General features: G+C 56.6%; 6 protein-coding genes across 6 annotated transcripts; 3 read left to right on the plus strand and 3 right to left on the minus strand.

The window, feature by feature from the left end:
- Positions 1-3,154: 3,154 nt before the first annotated feature.
- GLRG_02234 (catalase) lies at positions 3,155-5,631 on the plus strand (the record flags this gene model as incomplete). Its single annotated transcript, XM_008092892.1, has 7 exons — positions 3,155-3,439; positions 3,503-3,705; positions 3,758-3,853; positions 3,917-4,061; positions 4,111-4,473; positions 4,529-4,736; positions 4,784-5,631. The coding sequence occupies 7 exons, from the start codon at positions 3,155-3,157 to the stop codon at positions 5,629-5,631; spliced, it is 2,148 nt and encodes a 715-aa protein (XP_008091083.1).
- A 1,096-nt stretch (positions 5,632-6,727) lies between these two features.
- Positions 6,728-10,934, minus strand: GLRG_02235 (phospholipid-translocating P-type ATPase; the record flags this gene model as incomplete). Its single annotated transcript, XM_008092893.1, has 3 exons — positions 6,728-6,908; positions 6,965-7,632; positions 7,683-10,934. 3 exons carry the CDS (start codon positions 10,932-10,934, stop codon positions 6,728-6,730), a joined length of 4,101 nt encoding a protein of 1,366 aa, XP_008091084.1.
- A 2,232-nt stretch (positions 10,935-13,166) lies between these two features.
- On the plus strand, positions 13,167-13,523 carry GLRG_02236 (microtubule-associated protein CRIPT; the record flags this gene model as incomplete). The annotated part of the gene is made up of 1 exon (XM_008092894.1): positions 13,167-13,523. The coding sequence occupies one exon, from the start codon at positions 13,167-13,169 to the stop codon at positions 13,521-13,523; it is 357 nt and encodes a 118-aa protein (XP_008091085.1).
- Positions 13,524-14,082: 559 nt separating this feature from the next.
- Positions 14,083-15,114, minus strand: GLRG_02237 (uncharacterized protein; the record flags this gene model as incomplete). Its single annotated transcript, XM_008092895.1, has 1 exon — positions 14,083-15,114. One exon carries the CDS (start codon positions 15,112-15,114, stop codon positions 14,083-14,085), a length of 1,032 nt encoding a protein of 343 aa, XP_008091086.1.
- Positions 15,115-16,564: 1,450 nt separating this feature from the next.
- Positions 16,565-17,589, minus strand: GLRG_02238 (uncharacterized protein; the record flags this gene model as incomplete). Its single annotated transcript, XM_008092896.1, has 3 exons — positions 16,565-16,894; positions 16,944-17,012; positions 17,071-17,589. 3 exons carry the CDS (start codon positions 17,587-17,589, stop codon positions 16,565-16,567), a joined length of 918 nt encoding a protein of 305 aa, XP_008091087.1.
- Positions 17,590-18,003: 414 nt separating this feature from the next.
- Positions 18,004-18,390, plus strand: GLRG_02239 (PHF5-like protein; the record flags this gene model as incomplete). Its single annotated transcript, XM_008092897.1, has 2 exons — positions 18,004-18,020; positions 18,075-18,390. 2 exons carry the CDS (start codon positions 18,004-18,006, stop codon positions 18,388-18,390), a joined length of 333 nt encoding a protein of 110 aa, XP_008091088.1.
- Between the last annotated feature and the right edge of the window lie 16 nt (positions 18,391-18,406).

Below are 18,406 nucleotides of genomic sequence, written 5' to 3' on the forward strand. Positions count from 1 at the left end.
GAGGGGGTATATCCAGAGTTACATTCAATTACGGTGCGATGACATACATGTTTGCAATTGCGATTGCGATTGCTGCCAGCGCACAAGTCATGTCGTTTGCTGTTCCGGCATCCGTGATTGGCAGGTCGTACATGATCGGGCGGCCGCCTGTCATCCCTAGTAAATGCAAGCAAGGAAGCGCTGGTCAACCACTCGAACTTCGACGATATCTCCAAGACGGTTGTACGTACACAGTAGGTACCATGATAGTTTATTTATGCGAACTATCCGTATCCGTAGACCACATTACACTTCCAGCCCCTCAGCGAACCGCTAGGCTGCAGTAGCCGCCCCCCTCGCAACTTTTCTCGGATTCGTTAACTTTCGTCCCAATCTCCAAGGCGTTAAGGCGGTTTGTGGCTTCCAACGTTATCTGGACTACTGGAGCACACTAGGCTGTCTACAACAGGTCGAGCCGGGATTCGCCCTGGGGGGGGAGAGGCTAATAGCAACAGGGTTATCGTGTGCGTTACTTTCCTTGTGTGTACCAAAACAACCACGGCGTGCAAGCCAAGTCACATTGTTTGCGCCTGTTGGTGCACAGAATGAGTGGCTTCAACGTCCATGTCTGATGATCCCGCCTCTCCTCCCGCCGCCGCCGCCCGGAGAAGCGCCGATCCGTCCCTTTGTGTCAGAACGAGAAGGCGGTTCCTGGTCGTTTGCCTCCTGCCTGTTGATAAGAAACGAAAAGAACCATCCGGCAATGTCCTCATCCCATCCAGGGTATCATTCCGATACGGTACCTTGACCCTGCCTCCCGTCCATCTAGCCTAGACGAACCCCGACCCCGGGACACTCGTCAAGGAGCGGTAATTGGTTGGGTGCAAGGCTGCGTTGTAACCATCCCTTTGTCACACCCGAACCCCCCGACCACGGACCTTCGCTTCAACTGATATGATTTGTATTACCGTGGTGTACCAAGTACAGGGCCCGTTTCTTCCCTTCCTCCTGGTTGATCACCGATGGCGCGGCCCCGCACGAACAGCCCCACGATGACGCGATGACTTGGCATTATCGAACCCTCATCAACCTCAACCTCTCACTCAGGCACATTCGCGCTCTTTTCCTCTCTCAACCCAAGCACCGGAGATTGGGTCTACATCCGAAATGTTTCGAGGAGGGCTCTTCGGAGAGGGGGACGTGCCATCTGAGCACAGATCGCCCGGTCTTGACCCAGAACGGGGTCTCTCAATCCCAACTCAGTTCGATAGCCACGCCTTTTTTTGTCATGGACGTGAGAGGGAGTATGGGAAAGCAACGCCGGTAAAATCGCCAAGGCTTGCTGCTCAAGGTTTGATGCTGCCGAACGCATGTAACCGTGATATGCTGGATGCCCAGCCTCTCTCCCTCTTCCCTGTCCCTCTTTCTCTCTCTGCCGGCCCCCGCTTTCACCCCCCCCACATTAGTGAGCTGTCTAGCACTCGAAGAGTCTTATTTGGTCTGTGAGTGTTTTAGTAATGTACTCAGATATAAGTGGGCACATAACTAGTGCTAAAATATTATTGTGACTAGATTACGCTCTACTCCAAGTTGTTAGCATAACATACATGTACACCCTCCCAATTTTCATACTGCGGGTCAGGGGTTTGAATACGAACCCAGGTATGGGCAGTGAGCTCATGTATGATTCAATGTTGCGAGGGGATACGCCGTCGGTGGGTGGTCGGTTATCCCCCCCCCCCCCCCCCCCCCCCCCCGCCTGTCGCACAAATCCCACGAGACAGCGCGATTGCTTGCATGGTCTGCGTTTGCCTCGCATTGGGGTTGCTGGGTCAAAAGGAAGAAAGAAAAAAACAAAGAGAAAGAAAAAGGAAAGAAGGAAAGAAATGACAGGGAAAGAAAAAAGAAACGAGAAGATGCCCTTGAAGGAAGCGCCAGGCTCTTCTTGGGACACACAGACGTCTCATAAGCTTGGGTAGGTGACATCAGCTGCTTCCTTAGACAGCAGTAGATGTTGCTAGCTGCGATCTACGCAGCCATATCTACTTTACGCTCTGCATATGCATATTGCTCACTGACTGGTTCAGCTAGGCCCGTCCAATTGCTGTGATACCCACCCCATCACAGACCGAACTCTGGCACTTTTTAAGCTCCTCCAGCCCATGGTTGCTATTTAGATCGTTTCACATCGTGAACGACGGTAGAAGAAGAAGAAAACTAAAAAAAAAATGGGTGGGCTGAGTTGAAGGATGTTATTCGATATCCCAACCTCTAGCTAATACCTACACTACTGAGGTAGCTATCCACACTCTACCTACCTTGCTTTGTCATGTGGTTGCTTGGACATTGTAGATTGTTTCATCCTATTTGATCAAAGCTAGACTTATGCTCATGCGGAAAATGAGATCTTAGTAACTTTGGGTTGCTGGCTGACACCCCGTCGTAGAAGTAGGTATACATACCGTCCTCAACCTTCAGGCACATAATGCCGCCAAGTCGAGCGCCCCAGCGTACGGCATTGGACTCCCGGGAGTCGCGGACGCCTCCTGGATGAATCAAACGACGAATTGTGTAATCCGACAACGTTTGTACACACACCCTCTTCTCTGCTGTTTCTAGCGGTACTCCTGCTCCAACCCTCACCCACTATATCCTTGCGGAAGAGGGGAGGGGGGGGAGCGCGCAACCTCCTTGCCAAGTAGGTATACCTATCTATTGGCCAATGCAACGCGTTTGCGAGCAGAAGGCGATGCGATGCGCAGTGTTCGTCTCTGGTATGTGGATACGTTTCTGTTCTGGGCAGAAAGTACTATTGTGCTTCGGCTGGATGAAGTTCTCTCGCCCCTGGTCGCCGTCCAGTAGTAGTTATCCTTGAGCTTGTGCACAGATGCGCGTAGCTTTTTCTTTCTGATCCAGGTCTCTGCAGGGACCGTCGTCCCTTTTAGATCTGTATGTAGCTCGGCTGGAGCTCCGCCAGCCACGCAAACCTCTGATGTACATAAGTAGCCTCCCGTCTCTTGGGTCTTCCCATTCCCAACGGCCCTCGGTCATCCTCATTCCCTACCTATCCAAAGCAGAAGGATAAAGCTTGTTCGGTCTACCTAGTCCCATAACGCCCGGCAAGTGGTACATTCCAAGTAGTCAACACGGCGTTGCTGTCATAGCTTGTTCCAATATGCATACGACCCTCTTGCTGGCCGGTCTCAGCCTGGCAACTCTTTCTTCTGCGGGTTGTCCCTTTGCAGATCCCTCCAACATCAAAGCCCGAGCCGAAGGTGGCGGCTCCCGCTCGCATGTCGCGGCCAACGAAATCGACGACCTTTCGGGCGACCCGTTCCTCACATCCGACGTCGGCGGTCCCATAGGGGACCAGGTGAGCTTGAAGGCCGGCGTCCGAGGTTCGACTCTGCTCGAGGACTTCATCTTCCGCCAGAAGATTACCCACTTCGACCACGAGAGAGTACGTCGCGGGATACCCTCGCTCCCTTGACCATCCATCCTGATTGACCCTCTTTACCCCTAGGTGCCTGAGCGAGCCGTCCATGCCCGAGGTGCCGGTGCTTACGGCACCTTTACGAGCTACGGCGACTTCAGCAACCTCACTGCCGCTTATTTTCTGAGTGCCGCGGGCAAGAACACATCCACCTTTGTGCGGTTTTCTACCGTTGCTGGTTCCAGAGGAAGCTCCGATACGGCGAGAGATGTGCATGGCTTCGCCACTAGATTGTGGGTATTTGCTTGCGTGAGGTGCTGTAGCATGGACTGATGTTGACGACAGCTTCACCGACCAGGGAAACTTTGACATTGTGGGAAACAACATTCCCGTCTTTTTCATCCAGGACGCTATCCAGTTCCCAGACTTGGTCCACGCAGTGTAGGAGCTTATACGGCCCACCTCGCCCAGCCTAGACGTTAGCTCACAACATGACTCTCATAGGAAACCGCGCGGCGACAATGAGATCCCCCAGGCCGCCACGGCCCACGACTCTGCGTGGGACTTCTTCAGCTCTCAGACCAGCTCCCTTCACACCTTGTTCTGGGCGATGGCCGGCTACGGCATCCCGAGGAGCTATCGACACATGGTGGGTTCACTCCTCGCTCACTTCACCCCACATTGGCTAATGCTGTCAGGACGGCTTCGGCGTGCACACCTTCCGCATGGTAACGAACGACGGCAAATCCAAGCTCATCAAGTGGCACTGGAAGACGCTGCAGGGCAAGGCCAGCTTGGTCTGGGAGGAGGCTCAAATCGTTTCTGGAAAGAACGCCGACTACCACCGCCAGGATCTCTTTGACGCCATTGCATCGGGTAATGGCCCCGAGTGGGAGCTCGCAGTTCAGGTTATCGACGAGTCGGACGTTCTCAAGTTCGGTTTCGACCTCTTGGACCCCACCAAGATTGTGCCCGTGGAGCTCGCGCCCCTCCAGAAGCTTGGTAAGATGAAGCTGGATGCCAACCCTGTCAACTACTTTGCCGAGACTGAGCAGATCATGGTACGTCACCCTCCTCCCCCGAGCCTCGGACGCAACCGCAGCTGACCCGTGGCAGTTCCAACCCGGACACATCGTCAGGGGCATCGATTTCACCGAGGACCCCCTGCTGCAGGGCCGCATTTTCTCGTACCTAGACACTCAGCTCAACCGTCACGGCGGGCCCAACTTTGAGCAGCTGCCGATCAACCGCCCGGTCACACCCATCCACAACAACAACCGAGACGGCGCCGCCCAGAACTTCATCCATCGCAACCGAAACTCCTGTTCGTGGTCATTCCAAGCTCCCATCGGGCCTCGCTAACCGGGACAGACTTTCCAAACGCCCTGAACAAGAACGTACCTAAACAGGCGAGCCAGGCCGAAGGCAACGGTTTCTTCACGACGCCAGGGCGCGCCGTCGGCGGCACCCTGGTCCGCGACATCTCCGGCACTTTCGCGGACCACTGGTCCCAGCCGCGTCTCTTCTACAACTCCCTGACGCCCATCGAGCAGCAGTTCCTCGTCAATGCCATCCGCTTCGAGACCAGCCACATCGAGTCGCCCGACGTCAAGAACAACGTCGTCGTTCAGCTCAACAAGATCTCCAACGAGGTTGCAGGCCGCGTTGCTGACGCCCTGGGTATCGTAAAGCCGGCGCCCGACCCGCAGTTCTACAACAACAACACCACCCAAGGCATCACCATCTTCGGCGAGAAGCTGCCCACCATCGCCACTCTGAAGGTCGGTGTGCTAGCGAGTCTGGCGGCCGACGGCTCCGTGGTTCAGGGCAAGCAGTTGAAGGACGCCTTCGCCCCCAGCGGCGTCATAGTGACCATCGTCGGCGAGAGGTTGGGCAACGGCGTCGACATGACATACTCCCAGGCAGACGCCACCGCGTTTGACGGCATCATCGTCACCAATGGCGCGCAGGGCCTGTTTGACGGAACTATCAAGCCATCTGCGCTGTACCCGGCAGGCCGCCCGGCGCAGATGGTCATCGACTCGTATAGATGGGGCAAGCCCGTCGGCAGTATCGGCAAGCCCCTGCCCGATACGGCCGTGCTCGGGGTCAGGCCCGGCGCAGGCGTCTTTGCGTCCCCAGACATCAACGTGGTGGTAGCCGGTTTCAAGGATGGCCTGGCTACGTTCAGATTCACCGACCGCTTCGCGATGGACTAGGAGTGCTTTGCGTAGGCGGCGGATGTTGTTTCTCTTCGTGTTCATAGTTCATGCCAACGCCCGCACTCCCCTCTCTTCCTCCTCCCAGGTCGGTCACAAAAGACGAGCGATCAAAGTGTGAGTTTTTAGTTATCAATATGACAGATTTATTCCTCTTGTTTTGTCGTACTGCTCGGCAAGTAAGCGCCACGTGAGTTTGGTCCGAGCTGTCGGCTTGTTCTTCCGAAATGTGCGGGCTTCGTCGTATGCATGCGCGCGCCCACTTACACATCAACACCGAGGCAATGATCGAGAAAGAGGCGCGGGAGATGCTGCCAAGTCAATTCGTCATCTGTGGTACATGCAGCCAAAAAGAACGCCCGCCGCCCCACTGCCGCCGCCCTAGGTAGACAAGAAAAAAAAAGCAGAGAGGTATTTGGGAAAAGGGAGGGGGGTTGGGGTTCAAACACAAACGTCCTTTTTCTTCATTCCACCTGCGTTCACACTAGGTTGTTGTCTGCATGCCCCTGTCCTCGGACATGCCACAATTGTGACCAGTCCTCCTGTCCGTTGCCGTCGTTTCCTCTCTCTCTCCCTCTCTCTGCGCCTCTCAACGCATACCCAAACAACGCTACTCCCTACAGGCTGATCGTCCAATGTGCTTTCAGAGCGTATCGCGCAGGGGAGGTAAACCGTCGGGGGAGGAGGGAGAGGGGGGGGGGAATAAACCACACGAAAGAATTGAAAAGGTAGAGAAGAAAGCCAACATAGACTTGTACAATAAATAAGCCATTCTCGGGGCTCTGTAAACGCCAGTTCATTGGGAAATATCCCCTCCCCGGATGGCGGGGAAGGTTCCCGACCATGCATATAATAATAGTAAAGATAGAAAAAAAAAAGACAAAAACTTTACATCGTGCTGTCGTCGCTACCGTTGGCATTACCATTGCGTTTGGGGGATAAGCCCTTCCCAAGAACCAAAATCAACGCAGCCGGCCCTCCTCCTTTCGAGTCGTAATCATCATAGGCTTCGCGTTCCCTTTTGCCATGCCCTGGCACGCGGCGGTAGGTGACAGCAGCAGTGGTATAAAAGAAAGAGTAAAGGAGAGCGGCACAGCTATCTGCTTAGAGGTCTCGAGCTGGCCATCTCGCCGTACCGCCCACGGTGTTGGGTAGTGTCGTATGCTTGAAGTACCCTCGTCTGGCTCTCGTCTGCCTGGGAGAATGCGTAGCCGCGCTGCTTGCGCATGCGCTGAACTTGACGCACCTTGCGAATCGCCTTTTGGAATTGCTCCATTCTGGAATGCGTTAGCGGGTTACTGCGAGGAAGGTGACAGGGCGGGCGTCTGCATACCTTGGTCTGTAATCTTGAATGTTATACTTCTGGATCTCTTGAATGTGGTGGTACGTCTGCGGCATGTACATGCGCTTGGCGAACTTCCATGCAATGTCTCGCAGAAGACACATGATCGCCAGTGAGATGGTCTGCAACCAGAAAACGGGGCTGCTGTACAACTTGGGAATAACACCGTGGTACTCGGCCGAGAAGGGAATCATGGGCGCGACGGTACCGTAAAGGGCGATGAAGCCCCACCAGAACAGCATACTGCCGGGAATGGCGATGACGTGATACTTGGTCCAGTTGTTCGTGATCAGGGCCGCCTTGCCAAGGACGGTGAGAAGGACAGCAGCGTAGAGCGCCGTGCCCCAGACCCAGTGGCCAGCGATTTGCCCGTCGCCCTGGATCAGGTCGCCGTACCAGATGAGCTCGCCGAAGACGTAGAGGATGATGGAGTGGTAGACGGCGTTGGCAACCCACTCGGCGAAAATCTTGATCTTGAAGAACTGGTTCTGCTGGCCCATGGTGTACAGCTGCGGGTAGCGGTCGAGAAGCCTTGCCGAGATGAACTGGTCGAGAATGCCCAGGGCGAGGGGAGGCAAAACGGTGTAGAAGACGTTGTAGAAGGACAGCGTCCATGACTCGTAAATGACCGCACCAGAGAAGACGTTTTGGAAGGTGTACTGGTCGGGTTAGTAACACGAACTGCGTGGCAAGACTCTGGCAGACTTACCCAGAACTGCGTCATGTACAACGTGATGTTCTTGTAGAAGGAGAAGAGAATGGTCTTGGCAACGCGCTGGTAGCTCCAAGCGCCGTGCACCAACAGCAGCTTCCTGAGATACCGGAACTGGCCGATGGAGACGTCGGCGCTTCGGGCGGCCTGAAGACCCTCCATGCCGCTGATGCCGACACCGATGTGGGCGGCCTGGATCATGGAGACGTCGTTCGCGCCGTCGCCGATGGCGAGCAGGATGGACTCCTTCTGGTACTTCTTGACCAGCTTGACGACGAGAGCCTTCTGCAGGGGGGAGACACGGCAGCAGATGACGGCTTTGCACATGATGGCCAGGTCGAGGAACTGCTTTTCGAGGTCCTTCTCCAGGGCGTAGGTCAGGGACTTGCCATCGATGATGAGAGCCAGGGTTTCCGTTTCGATCGTGCCGTCGCCTTGGGTCCGTATGGCGTCGAGTTTCTTCTGGATGTTGTCGCGCGTCGCTTCCGCGCTCTCCTCGTTGACAATCAGAAGCATCATATCTTCGCTCAGCAGCTTGCAGCTCATGCCGATGTTGATGGCGGTCTCTTGGCGATCGCCCGTCAACACCCACACCTTGATGCTTGCCTGCTGGAGAGTATGAATGGTCTCTGGGACACCGTCCTGAAGACGGTCCTCGATGGCGGTCGCTCCGAGAAGGTAGAAGTCGCGCTCAATGATCTCGGCGGCCTTGTCCAGCTCCTCTCCACGGGTGCCGCCAACGGTGGTGCTGGCCTTTTCGAAGATCTGGAACCACTCCTGGAACTCTTGTTCGGGAACTTCTCGCATCGCGAGGCAGAGCGTGCGGAGCCCCTCGGAGGCGTACTCTTCCAGGTGGCGCAGGGTGGCTTCGACGTGCGGGTTCTGGTCGTTCAGGCGCTCAAGGATGACGGTATCGGCGCCCTTGCAGTAGACGCGGACTTTCCCATCGGGGCATCGGTAGATGGTCGACATGCGCTTCCTGGTGGAGTTGAATTCGCAAACGGCCAGGAGCTCGTACTCGAGCTCACGTCCTCCTGCCTCGATGAACACGGACCTCGGCTTGCGATCGGTGAAGACGTAGCCGAGCTGAGCGGCGCCCTCGACAAGGGCACCTTCGTCGGGCGAGGCGGCTTGGTACTTGATCTTGCCGCCCTTCTCATCGCTTCTCTCGGGAATGACGGTGTGGCAGGTAGCCAGCAGAGCCAGGAAGTGGTCGATTACGGGAGCCGTCTCATGGCTCTTGAGGTTCTCGGCCAGCCGCTTGTAGTCGTGAATTCCAACCTCGACGCCGTCCTGAATGGTGGCCCTGAGGTCCTCCGGCACGTCCTCGGCATACTGGATGCCGCCGATCGAGGCCTGCTTGAACTCCATCATGTTGCAGGTCAAGGTGCCAGTCTTGTCGGAAAAGACATATTCGACCATACCGAGCTCCTCCACCAAACTGGACGTTCTGCAATTGGCCGGGGTGTCCGTCCGGTCATAGTAGATGTCGAGGTCGTCGTTGATGAGAATGCCGTGCCAGTACTTGACCATTTCCAGGGTGACGAAGAGCGAGATGGGCACAAGCGACGAGAAGAGAACCCAGTACGTGACCATGTCTTTGAAGAAGGTCCTGATGATGTTGTTGGCAGAGCCGGTCGAGTCGAGTAGCAGGTAAGAAATGGCGTCACCCTCAACCTTGCGCTGAACAAGATCACCTACCGTACAGATGACGCTCAGGACAAGGAGGATGCCGACGAGGACCAGGACCAGGATGTTCAGCTTCTTTTCGACCTTTGTGCGCTTGATGGGCGTGGCAGTGGCGTTTCGCATGAGCTTTGTCTCGTGTCCGGTGAAGACGACCGCACCGTGGATCCAGGGAGTGTTGCGCAGGGTAGCACCACGAAGCAGGAGCTGCTCGGGGTTCAATGCCAGTTCCTTCTCGCCCCCGCCTGCCTGCATCGTCAATGTGGCCTCGTACGTGTAGAGACTGCTGTTGGGCTGTTCGGACTTGATTCTGCCGCCGAGCCTGCTCATGTCGCTGGAGCTGACCATCGTGCAGGTCTCTGGCAAGGCCTGCTTGATCTTCAGATTGGTCTCTCCATCGAGGTTGGCTGTTTCAATGTAGCACAGGCCTTCGGGCTCGGAACTCGCGAGGAGCACCAGGTCGGCCGGGAAGGGCTCCTCGGATTCGACGCGGACGATGTCTCCGACGGAGACGCTGATCCATTTCGTCTCCTGGAACGTGGTGCCGCGCAAGACGCGGGCCTTGGACGTGTTCAGCTGGTGGTCGGCCTGCTTTCTGCGGTAGTCCTCCACCAGCTCCTTTCCTGCGGAGACCAGCATCACAATGAAGAGCGGGATAATCGTCGTGTATCTGTTGGTAGGCGAGAGGTTGGGGATTTGTTGCAGCGCCGCCGTGAATAAGAAAAAGACGTTGGCAAACTTTGAAAACTGCTCAAAGAGGAATTTCGGGAGGAAGGTTGCAACGTTGTACTTGGCCGTCGAAACGTGGTTATCGACGTACTTGTTCGCTGCGTTCGCCGGCGGGTTGTTCAGGTGGATTATTCGCGGGCCTAGAGTCGAGGGGTCGGGCTTGCTTCGACCGAAGCCAAATTTGAAGTTGCCCATATCCATCTTCCTGCTCTGTTTCGCATGCGCGCCAACGCCCGGATCTGCGCGTCCGTTGCCGCCCGCCTCCGTCAAGGGCAAGTCCATCTCCGAATACCCTTCGCCCATGCCCATTTTATTCTTCATGCGGCCAAAGAAGCCCCCGCCCATGCTGAGAACGCTATTACGGTTCCGGGCATTTTCCCTTCCTGACGAGTCTCTCAGATTGTTGGCGCTTCCCGCAGAACCTCCCTGCTGGTAATATGATTCGCCCTCGGCCGAGTAATCGTCGAAGTCGTCGGCGTATCGTTGGTAATTGTTCAGTTCTGATGTTTGGCTGTAATGTCTCTGCATGTAGGGACCGGAGGATACATTGCCGCCGGGCGACGCGGGACCTCCAGGTAGCGGCCTCGGTGCTGAAGATTGCTGAGTGTGATTGGCGCCTCCTGCTCCTCTTCCAACGCCGCCGCCGCCGCCGCCGCCGCCAACGAAATCGTCATAAGAGACGGAGGGACGGCCTTGGTCGTAGCGCAACAGGTCGTCGTCGGTTACGGCGGACCGCTGTCCACCGTTGTAGACGGGGTGGTCGTTGTCGAGATCTAGAAGCAGGTCATTATTGGAAGGACCTCCAGGAGGGCCTCCCGTCGGACGTCCAGCCATGCCAGGGGGAGGACACGGAGTGCGTGTTGCTCGACGATCAATGTGCAAGTCTCGAAATGGCCAGCATGCGAAGTCGGGGCGGTCGAATCAAAGTCGTACTATTTCCAGGCACATGAATGAGTGATGGGATCGAAAAGGGGGGGGAGTTTAGGTTGTGTCTTTTTGGAAGCCGGCCAGGTCGCAAGTATGAGATTCGGAACGACAGCAGCAGTATGACGACGACAGCAACGACAATCGACAGTGGAAGCGACGCCGCAGCTGGGCGTTTGGTATGGGAGTTGAGGTGGTGGTTTTGGAGAAATAAAAAAAGTAAAAAGAAGCGGCCCGGCAATCCGTATTCGTTGTTGCAGCACAGCCTCCTTCTGGCGGAGGATTAGGATTACACGGTGGTAGAGTAGCCCTGCGCTACATCAACGGGGGTACCAGATGGGTGAGGTTGATTGACGCCGTATCCGTAAGGCAGAGGCAGTTAGGTATCTGCAGAGTCGAGCAGGAGATGATGCAGTCAAAGGGCGAAGCGACGCAGTCGCTATGATTGGTGTGGTGTGCAGCGGTCTCTAACGAAGCGACAAAGGTTGAGAGTGGTGCCTTTTGAGACCACATGGGCCAAGAGCTGAGGTGATGTGAGGTGTCGTCCGGCGAAAGGGTAGGATCTGCGGAACGTCGTGTTTGAGGTGCTGGCAGTGCTCGAAGGGGGGGACAGCACAAGGGAGCGACGAGACGACTGCGACGGCGAGCCAAGGTGGCCGGTAATCGCAGTGAGAGCAGCAAGCAGACTGAGGCCGGCATTCTACCCCGGGTACACTACCTAGGTACATAGGTACCTGTGTTGGTGTACTGCACGCGAGGTGAGAGTGGGCTCGTCCCACATCTGGTCCCAGCTGGCATGGCTGCTGCTGCTTCCGGGACGGACTGAATGTGCCCTTTTATTTTTGTTTTCTTGCTGTACAATCTTGCGAGCCTTCGCTTTTGCGACTTTGCCAGGTAGTTGTGCCTGGCCATGCTGGTGGGGAGGAGTGTGCCGGCCCCGCCGGGTGAGGGAGGCATGGGGCTTGTTGCTATTCGTGTTTTAGTGGTCAATGCCCCCGGGGCATGACACCAGCTGCGCTGTGCTGCGCTGCGCTGCATCTCATCTCATCCACGTCTGGCCCCCCCCCCCATTGGTCTTGGGTATGCTGGTTAGCGGGCTACGTCGTCCTCCAGCCACAGTAACTAGTTTGGGTTGCGACTTACAGGGCAATGCGAGGGTGGATTGTGACAAGCTGCATCAATCGCCCAGTAGGTATTGTGGACAGACGCACGAGATCTCGGGACCCGTCACTGTCACTGTTGACTACCTTGACAACGCCACTACAGGTAAACTAGACTAGGTAGGCAGGTAGTGCACACCACGCTACACCTAGGTACTCTGGGTCCGCCTCTGCTTGCCAGCAAAAGCGCTCAGACGTGAGCCAATACGGGAACGTCACAATACTGTATCCACAACCATCCCATCAGACCCCCCTACTACGGAGTAGTTATCGTCACAAAAGGAATTAAGCATCGTCTCCCGCTCAAAATTTCCCTCAGTTGCTGCCCCCCCCCCCCCCCCCCCCCCGATCTTCTGTTATTGCCTGTGGATACACCACTCTCGGCCATCCGAATTGTACAGACGAATTGTACGGCCGCCCTGACATTCTCCCGTGGGCCGTGGCACTAAAGAAACTTGAACAGAGTGTATCCGTACCTACCTAGGCAGTCCCAGTTTCAATTCCGGACCGTCAGTCAGGGGTCCTGGTCCGCCCAGGCACAGCGAGGAAACACGCAAGAAAAGTAGGGCCCCTATTGTGGCTACCGCCAGCGAACCGGGCAGCCTGTCGTCGTCCCCGGCGAGGCGCTAGCTCCGCCCTGAAATCGAGGTCGTCGGACCCACAGGCGGAAACTGAAGCAAAAGAAAGGCAAAACGGGCTGGTGCGAAGGTTTGGTGGCACTTTGGCTTACTAACCTCTCCCGTGCTTCCAGCCCTGCGGCGTTGCGTCACTCTCTTCAGCTCTCCTCCAAGCCACAGCCATCCTCCCTCAGCCTTAACCCCCGACGCCACCAGCCATACGCGACTCGATCCCATCTCCCGCTGCCGCCGACTATTCGACCGCAATCGCATCCTCCCGCACCGTCATCACCGCACCGCAAGGACGACGGCGACGACGACGACGCACCCCGCCCCCCCTTACGCCACACCCTGAACCGCCCAAGATGGTCTGCACAAAATGCCAGAAGCTCGGCAAGGGTGCAACGGCCCTCGCCACGCCCTCCGTCAAGAAGAAGACCGAAATCTACCACGGATCCTCGTCCGCTTCGGCGTCCTCCTCCAAGCCGACGTTGGGGTCCACGGGCATCGGCAAGAGCAAGCTGCTCTCCAAGGCTGCCAAGAACCCCTACGCCCAGTACTCGAGCGCCTGCTCAAAGTGCAAGACGAAGGTCTCCCAGGGCCACGCCCTTTGCCAGTCTTGCGCCTACAGGGCCGACTCGTGCGCCTCGTGCGGGAAGCCCAACAAGAAGGCCAAGGGTGCGGCGCCCTCCGTCGCTGGCCAAAAGTTTACGCTCAAGTGAAGGGTGCGAGGGATGCATGAACTACCGAAATAACCCGCCATCAGCGCCGCGCCGATGGTGGTGGGCCAACGATGCCCACCCGACGTATTTAGTCAGTCTTGATGGATAACATGACATAGCGAACAGCCTTTCGACGACGTACAGGCCCGGTATCAAGCAGAAAGCCAGCTAGCAACCCATATCAGAAGCCGAGCAAGAGGTCGCAGAGCACTATATATCAGGACGACGCACGGGAAGCAAGAGGCAAGATCGAGTTACGAAGGCCACAAATAGTCAGAGCCTAGGGCTCGTGCTCGAGGCCGGTTGAACGTACGCGAACTAGTGTATCACATGCCGTAACATCAAATCACTGTGAGCTCTATAAGTAGTTGAAAACGAGAGAAGTATAGGTCACGAAGAGAGACAGCCATGATTAGCAACGCTATTCGTCATTTGTTCGCTATAGTTCATCCCCTCCCCGTGTGATCCGTTCATTCCCGTCTGTCATTGAAAACCGTAAAACGTCCGTCGAAATGCCATCTCGCGAACTCGGGCCGCGTCCTCTCGAAAGCCCCAGAACTCAAAGCGACGCCGTCGGCGTCTTCTCGACCTTGGTCTCGAGCCACTGCTTGATTTGCTTGTTCACCTCCTCTGGTGTCTCCCACAGCGCCCAGTGCGACGCCGTCACCTCGCCGCGCGTCAGGTCCGTAAAGTGCTTGTCCATGCCCGCCGATATGGACGGCGGCAGCGCCGCGTCCTTGGTGGCGGAGACGAACAGGCTCGGCGGCGTCACCTTGTACTCGCCGCCCTCGGCCGCCATCTTCTCCGCCAGCGGCAGCTCGTCGTCGTAGTTGATCCTGCGCGTACGGTACCAGTTCAGGGGCCCGCGCAGGCCGCTCTTCTTGTAGTTCTCCAAGTAGTAGTCGACCTCCTCCTCCGACAGCAGGGGCGTGGGGCCGATCTTGTCGAGGTTCTCAAAGATGACGCCGCGCTGCGTGTCGAAGGCGAGCTCGCCGTTGGGGCCCCGGCCGCCGTAGATGCCCCTGAGGAACTGGCGGATATCCTCGGGCTTCGTTAGCTTCTCCTCGACCTCGGCGCTGCGCAGCTGCAGCTGGTATCTGAAGTTGGTCAAGTGCCCGGCGGCGATGAGGTCGGCGAGGTCGAACCAGGCGGCCGTCGGCGCGTTGTACGGCGTGCAGACGCTGAAGACGCCCTTGATGAGGTCCGGGTGCCACATGGCGACGCGCCAGACGAGCGCACCGCCCCAGTCGTGGCCACCGAGAACGATCTGCTCGCCGGGCGCAACGTGCTCGGAGAGCGCCTTGATGTCGTCCGACATGTTTTTGAGAGACCACTCCTCGAGCTTCTCAGGCGACGACGTGTGGCCGTAGCCTAGGCAGTCAGGCGCGACCACCTGGTAGCCCAGCGAGAGGAAAAGGGGGATCTGGTAGCGCCAGCCGAACGAGATGTCGGGCCAGCCGTGGATGAGGACGACGGTGCCCTTGGGGGTGCCCTCGGGCTTGCTGTAAAGGTAGGAGTAGGTCTTGCCCCTGACCTCGGCCTCCTTGCGCTCGACGCGCGGGTCGTTGGGGGCAATCTTATCGACAGCCATGGTGTAGGTGTGTGAGCGTTTTTGCGTGATGTGTCTGTCAAAGGCAACAACGTAGGGCGGCTAGCTCAGCTAGGAGGGCAGCAACGAGCTTATATATACGAAGCATATACATTTGTATTATGGGCTGGCAACATTATTCATGCTAAGCAGGAATCCTTGTTCCTGGCGCCAACTCAAACGGAGCCGAGGAGGGGCCTGAAGCAAGCGTTACAGCGGGGATAATGGTGCAGCTGGATGATGGAATTATCGCTAAGCCCAGTTATTCACATACGATGTAGACCTTGGAATCGGCCGGCTCCCGGAGCCCTTGGAAGCTCCGTACGCTTCCACCCGGCTCGCCTCTACCCATCATCTCGCAGACCCATAATAGATGCCATCCGGGCGTCGAGCGGTGTACCGAGCCTCGGCATAGCCGTGCTAGGTTCGGGGAACACCAGTTTCTTCTTTTGAATTATCATGGACTAGTGGACCATTACGCTGAGAAGAGGGGCAGCACCTGGCCGAGGGTTACAGGTATTTTCACGGTCCCCTTTTGGTACTTTCACGGCCCTCTAAGCCCATCTAGGCTAGTCTCTCTCCTATCTTAGTTAGTCCCGTCGAGAATACTATATTCCATTCCATCACCCTAACATAACCAACTAACCTTGACCCTGACCTAGACCCTGACCTAGACCCTAACCATCCTAACCACTAACCCTACGCATCTTTTATATTATATATAAAAGATGCGTAGGGTTAGTGGTTAGGGTCTGGGTTAGTTGGTTATGTTAGGGCGATGGAATGTGTTATTTGGGTGTATTGTGGCGGTGGTGGCGGGTGGGCCGTGAAAATACCAGAAGGGGGCCGTGAAAATACCGGTAACCTGGCCGAGCGACGGAGTCGAGCCGCAGCATTGGTGAACGACATGGCCAGGAACCCACCCGGAGTCCCTGGATGAAATCGTCTTAGCGCCCCCATCGGCGCTGTGAGATGCCTCGGTCCAGGCACCACCGTTGTGTCCTGCAAAAGAAAGAAGAAAAAAAGGTTAGGCAAGCTGCTGATCCCAAACTGTAACCGAATTGCTGTAAACCTTGAAAGCGAACGGCTTTGGTCAATTCAAAAACATGAGATGGGGCTTTCAAGGAACAGTTCGACCGGATAGGTAGAGCACTGGTGCGTCACTGCCATGTCCGACGTCAGGGACCTGCCTCAACCACCATGGGCTGGAAATGGTACGAAATCGGTCTTTGGTTTCAAACGTATGGAATTTGTTGTAGATATACCCCGCAAGTAAATGCCGCTTTGAACTCCGCTTGGTATCATGTCCCCAAATTTTGATCAACTCTCGCCACAGGGAAGAACACCACCCGCCTGTGTCGCCAACGATCGGCGGTAATAAACATATAAACGGCGATCAACTCGGCCACACAGGGAAGCAAGGAAAAGAGCGCGTTGAAGCTCGTGTCCAATATCAGTAAATAACCATGTCCTCAGCATCCTCAACAACATCGCCAGGTTCGTCATGCTGATGGCTTGGAGAAGGGGCATCATGCGTGACCGCCGGGGCTTCCGGGGCAGCTGCTGCGGGGGGTTCTGCATGTGTCTTGGCTAGGTCTTCGATGTTTGTAGGCGCGGGCAGTTCATCTCTCGTGGGCAGCCTGCTCTGGCCGTAACGCCGTTCGTGCTCGTCCTTGCGCTCTCTGAAAGCCTCCGTCTCCCTTGCTACAGTCGCCTTGGCGTCTCGAATCTGGGCGTCGATCTCATCCTCTTGCTCTTTTGTAAACTTCCACGGTCGGTAGTACTAAAAGCTGTCAGCCTGAGATTTCGTGTTCGCGAGCAGGAGATCTTACAATTGGTGGCCATGCCTTCGTTCTGAGAGAATGCGCCATCGCGACCATACCCGCATGCCGGCTTTTCATCTAGGGAGAAGGACATCAGCTGCTGTATCGAGTTTGCAAGGGGGGAACCACCACGTACAGCCTTCTCGTCAAACTTTATCTGCTCCTGCCATCTCGCCTCGGTTATCCTCGCGAGCTTCTCTGTTCTCCGCTTCTCGTCTTCCGCCCGTTGCTTTTGCGCCTTCTCATGCTGCCGCTGCTCTATTTCCCTGCGTTTCTTGTGTTGGGAGCCGCTGTTGGTCTGGCTCAAGGTGCTGAGAAGACCGCCGAACAACCGCTTGCCCCGCTTCTTCTCTTCGTCTTTCGATAACGGCGTGCACCGAGTTGTGTTGGCGCCTGCGTCCCCATCCCGCGGCCTCGGGTCTGTCGTTGATGGGTCGTGTGCGGGTGGGTCACGGTGGTCGCCTTCTTCAATCCTCAGTCGCTTCGACAAGCCCTCATCGCCGTTAGAGACTATTGATGCTTTTCGCTTCTGTGCGACCTCTGCCTCGGAGATCGTTGGTTCCGGTTGGATGGCGTTGGCAGGCGCCCTAGATTCTGTAAGCCTCTCGCCTGACCCAAGGGAGCCATGTGCGCCGTACTCTGTGACCGTGACCATTCTTCCTTGTCGCGCAAAGCCGTAGCTCGACTTGTAATTCGATCAGGCCAAATGAAGCGGCGATGACATGAGGTTCGGATTCGACAGGTATAAGGAATGAGTGCTTGAGCCATGCTAGAGCTCGAAGGCTCCCGGCTCGAGCTCCAAGGCTGAGGTTTGTCAGCGGGGCTCAGCCACTCAGAGATGGGGTCCTGCTAGGCACCCCCGCTTCGGCCGAATCAGGCAAGGGTCCGCACCAATGATGGAAAGAGAAGCTTGGAGAAGTTGTGGCAAGGCTGACCGGCGCGTACTTCTTCCCAGAATCGCCGTGCCAGAACTTGCGACTACCCACTCCAGCGACTTGAAGCATCATACCAGCCAAACCACCTGTTTGCGAGGTCTTCTTCCCAGAAATTGCCAAAAAAAAGACAAAAAATGTCGCGTCATCACCCGTAAGTCGGCTCGCTTCTCCTATTGACATGCACCAAGCTAACCCCGATTGCCAGCGATCTCGTCATGTGCCGCAAGCAGGCCGGTATCGCCATCGGCCGCCTCTGCGATAAGTGCGACGGCAAGTGCCCCGTCTGCGACTCCTACGTGCGCCCGACGACTCTTGTTCGTATCTGCGACGAGTGCTCCTTCGGCAACTACCAGAACAAGTGCGTCGTCTGCGGCGGTGAGGGCATCTCGGACGCCTTCTACTGCTTCGAGTGCACGCGCCTCGAGAAGGACCGCGACGGCTGCCCCAAGATCATAAACCTCGGCAGTTCCAGGACCGACCTGTTTTACCAGAAAAAGACCAATCGGACGGCGACGTACTAGTCCCTGCGTCGCCCGG

The sequence above is a fragment of the Colletotrichum graminicola genome (genome assembly GCF_000149035.1).
Source record: "Colletotrichum graminicola M1.001 genomic scaffold supercont1.6, whole genome shotgun sequence".
NCBI classification, from domain to species: domain Eukaryota; kingdom Fungi; phylum Ascomycota; class Sordariomycetes; order Glomerellales; family Glomerellaceae; genus Colletotrichum; species Colletotrichum graminicola.